General features: G+C 44.1%; 1 protein-coding gene across 2 annotated transcripts; it reads left to right on the top strand.

Annotated features, from left to right (window-relative positions):
* The first annotated feature begins 983 nt into the window (after positions 1–983).
* Positions 984–3095, top strand: LOC147897321 (peroxidase 29-like). 2 transcript variants are annotated; one of them, XM_087380980.1, is made up of 5 exons: positions 984–1481; positions 1627–1818; positions 1933–2098; positions 2289–2488; positions 2680–3095. In XM_087380980.1, exons 1-5 carry the CDS (start codon positions 1206–1208, stop codon positions 2875–2877), a joined length of 1032 nt encoding a protein of 343 aa, XP_087237106.1. In that variant the 5' UTR covers positions 984–1205; the 3' UTR covers positions 2878–3095. The 2 variants fall into 2 exon arrangements, with proteins under 2 accessions (XP_087237106.1, XP_087237107.1); XM_087380981.1 differs by lacking the exon at positions 2289–2488.
* The last annotated feature ends 800 nt before the right edge of the window (positions 3096–3895 follow it).

Here is a 3895-nt window from a genome sequence, read left to right as displayed (position 1 = left end):
ATCGATGCGCACATACCATACATGTAGAGACTCACCATAGAAGATACTTCAACATCTCGTCAAAAGAAAGCAAATACAGACATGGAAGCAAATACGGAGTGTATCCAAACCCAATCACACCACACAAATGCAAGTCTAATAGATTTTTGGTTCCTAGTATCGGTTTGGAGACTTGGGCCTACGTTAAATTAGTATCACACACAGATGGGTTTACTATCGACCATGGAAACGTCGACCATCTCTTGACCACGGATTAAACGTTGTTCCAATCATGCAGGGCTATGATGATATGACAAGCACACATGAACAGTCGAAGAATAGAAGAACTTGAGGTGTATGGTACACTCTTGGAAGTACGGTATGAAAAGGGAAGTCATGATGAAGTGAGGCGTGAAGGAGGTAAGGGCAGAAAGGAGGTGGGGAAGCAGAGGCAGTGCACGAGGGTGGTCACTAAGGTAGATGAAGAAGATGAAGTTGGTTCTTGAGATTATGGGCTGCCCAGTCCACAGCATTTCATCCCATCGTTGTCGACTTGCCTTCCTCCGTCGATCTCGCATTTACAGCTGCGGTTGCTTGCCATCTCTCGTCTCATCTCAGCGTTTAGCATCATCCTCTTCATGGCGCAGCTGCATCTCTCCTCTCATCTCAGCTTTTAGCATCGTCCTCTTCATGGCGCAGCTGCATCCTCCTCCTTTTTCCTTTTCACGCAAGATACACCAGCTGTCCATGATCGACCCAATGCTATTCATCTTCAAGACAGGCATCAGGCAGTTCCATGCATTACTGCAGCATCGCGATCAAACTCGTCTTTGTGCCCGGCTTTGCCACGACTCTCGTTGTACTCCTCCCACTCCCCAACCCCAGCTCTGGATGCCATTGATTAGACTTTTGTCACACTCAAGCAAGTCCTTAGTACTTACTATAACGTCTTGGTGGCTAGGTCCATCCGAAGTGTCCTCCATCTCGACCTTCATCAAGCCGGGTTCTTGCCCGTATGACGCATCATGACATGGAAGTTCGAACTTCTCTGCGTGAATATTGCATTCCCTCACAAAAGCTGCCGCGATAGTCGCGAGTCGTAGATATAAGGCCGAGATTGTATGGAACGAAAGTGAAGAGCATTGTCCATATTCATCAGTGCCAGGAATTTTAGAATTGGCATTATACTGCCGAGCTCTTTAGGTGAGGCCCATTCTTCTGCAGAAATGAAAGCCATATGTATGGATCGCCGTGCCAGCATTGAGAGCTTGAAGACCGCTACCAAGATCACAACATGCATTTTCCTGCTACTGATGTTTGCGTTTCTTTTCTTCACCTCACCCGCACAAGCGCAAGCTTCCGGATTGCAGCTGAATTTTTACCAAAATAGCTGTCCTAATGCGGAGGCAGTGGCCAGAAGAGCCCTGCAGCTTCTGGCGCTCACTGATCCCACGTCTTTCGCAGCCCTTGTGCGCGTTGCTTTCCACGACTGCGCAGTGCAGGTACTATTGAAATGCATTGCAGATTCGAATTACTCGTAAGAACCTCACTGTTTCTTTAAATTCCACACTATAAAAGATGTACGCAACTACAACCACTAATGGGGCAAGACTAGTGTGGCTCTGCTCTCTTCAATTTTGATCTCAGGGCTGTGACGCATCCATTATGCTGGACTCTAATGAAAACGGTCTTACCAGCGAGCTTGTCGCTCAGAAGAATTTCAAAATTAGACGTCTGAATTTCATTGACAGCATCAAGGGTGCGCTCGACAGTGTGTGTCCCGCCGTAGTCTCGTGTGCGGACGTGATTGTGCTGGCTGCGCGGGATTCGATCTACACTGTATTTAATCCATTTCCTCCACTCAGTAGTCGATGCGCATCAAGAATTCATATTTTACATGCAAATTAGTATCGATTGAATTTTCCTTAATGAACATCACCGGGCGCTTTGCAGACCGGAGGCCCATACATTCCCGTGCTAACTGGACGGAGGGATAGCGTGACGGCCAGCAACAAGGCAGCCGATGCAGATCTTCCTCCATCCACGATATCGATTGATGGCTTTTTGAAGCTCTTTGGGTCTCTAGGGATGAGCACCGAAGAATCTGTAGCCATTCTTGGTGAGAATCGATCGCTACGTACCCAGAACTTGACGTTCGTCTTGAAATTTAAGTCCACGACATATACGTCGAACTCGAATTGGATTCGTTTCTGCACGGTAATCGAAGATCGTATGTTATAGATTTAGGTCCGATATTTCTGAAAGATGAATTGGTGATCGAAGTTGTGGGTGTCCTTCATCAACAATAGGTGCTCATACTTTGGGAGTGGGGCATTGCGCGAACATTGTGAATCGTCTCTATCCTACGCTGGATCCCAGCATTCCTCCCTTTTTTGCAGTTCTTCTGAGCTTGCGTTGTCCGTCTCCGACCCCAACACAGAACATAAGTTTTGTACAAAACGACATCACAAATCTGCTTTTCGATAATCGCTACTTCAAAGGTCTCCTGGTAAATTAAATTCGCATTCTATTCTCAACCCAACCGTCTCTGCCATCCGACAAAGAATATAGCTAGAAGCACATTGAATCACCAGAGCCTGCTCTTCAAGCAAGATTTGAATCGATGGAATTCTTGAATGTGAGATCTTGTCGCAACCCCACGCTAAGCAATCATTGTAATTGATACTTTTCGATTCTCAGCGTGGCACTGGAGTCTTCACGGTGGATTCGGAGATGGCAATGGATTCCAGAACGCGAGGCTACGTGAACCAGTTCGCCCAGAACGAGCAGCTCTTCTTCCAGGTTTTCACGGAAGCCTTCCTCAAGCTCACGAGGAGCAACGTTCTAACAGGCGAAAACGGACAGATACGTAAGAATTGCCATGAAGTGAATGCGTAGGGAGGATGGGTAGTACAAGTCAATGGATTGAATTTATCGTATGTCGGTCATCTACAGCGACTTCGACCTGTGTCGGCTGTACAGTGTGTGTAGAGATCATATTATATGTGTTCTGTCCACCTCCAGAGGGCATTAATTCAATGTAAAGGCATCACTTTTCTGCCTTTATCATAAAACCGAGGCTTGAATGTATATACGGATGTCCCGGTGCATTTATCAAATTACTTTGCATGCCAATGTATATCTATCTATAATCGCTCTCACTCATCACTCCAACAAAGCATATGCTGAACTCGACATTTCCTCATGATGTAGTTAGTTGCTGATGTTATGAGGTGATATTGAAGTTTCCTATGGATTTTGTAGTAAAGTTTGCCAATATCATTGTTTGTATTAGAATTGGAATAGCTTTTGACTTATCATAATGCTAGTTCCTACCATTAAGTAATCGTTAGTTGTGATGAAATTGGTTTGTGAATACGCTTAAAAGCCACGTGTGTTGGTTTCTTCCATGCATATTATGTTAGAGGACCATATATTGGGGTGACTTCTATATCCAATCCATATTTTTGGAAGGATCTGGTATCAAATCATTGCCATAATTGGTTTCTTTTGGATGAAGATAAAGGCTAGAATATCTAGGTTCCATTTAGCATCATTTTAAAGTCCTTATATTAAGCATGAACATTGGTACGTATCTAGTGGTATCATTTTGAAGTCGATATATTTTTCATGAACGCTAGTATCTTGTTCATAACACATGGTTTTTTGTTGTTAGTGCTTAGGCTCTTAGATAGAGAACTACTTTTTAGGAAAAGTCTTTGCCTTTGGAGGACTACTCTACCTTGGGGTGGTCACTGTATGTAAATCCTTTGTATCACGTGCATTCAAGGCCTAATTTAAAAGTCCCTTATCTATAAAATTTTCAGGAATAAAATGCACCCTTTTCTATTTAATCTCGGAATACCCCTTTAAATGGCACCCTTCTATGTGTAAAAAATGTGCAAAAACTCTACCA

The sequence above is a fragment of the Dipteris shenzhenensis genome, chromosome 10 (genome assembly GCF_047967505.1).
Source record: "Dipteris shenzhenensis isolate YYH24624 ecotype China chromosome 10, Dip_SZ_1.0, whole genome shotgun sequence".
Classification (NCBI taxonomy): domain Eukaryota; kingdom Viridiplantae; phylum Streptophyta; class Polypodiopsida; order Gleicheniales; family Dipteridaceae; genus Dipteris; species Dipteris shenzhenensis.
The sequence above is the reverse complement of the archived record's forward strand: the minus strand, read 5'-3'. Positions and strand labels throughout refer to the sequence as shown.

What these genes read in the sequence shown, in the direction of transcription:
- LOC147897321 (XM_087380980.1), top strand. Translation starts at nt 1,206, where the DNA reads ATGAAAGCCATATGTATGGATCGCCGTGCCAGCATTGAGAGCTTGAAG. An exon ending in TCCACGACTGCGCAGTGCAG is followed by an intron (nt 1,482 to 1,626) that starts GTACTATTGAAA and finishes TTTTGATCTCAG; the next exon opens with GGCTGTGACGCATCCATTAT. An exon ending in GCTACTTCAAAGGTCTCCTG is followed by an intron (nt 2,489 to 2,679) that starts GTAAATTAAATT and finishes TTCGATTCTCAG; the next exon opens with CGTGGCACTGGAGTCTTCAC.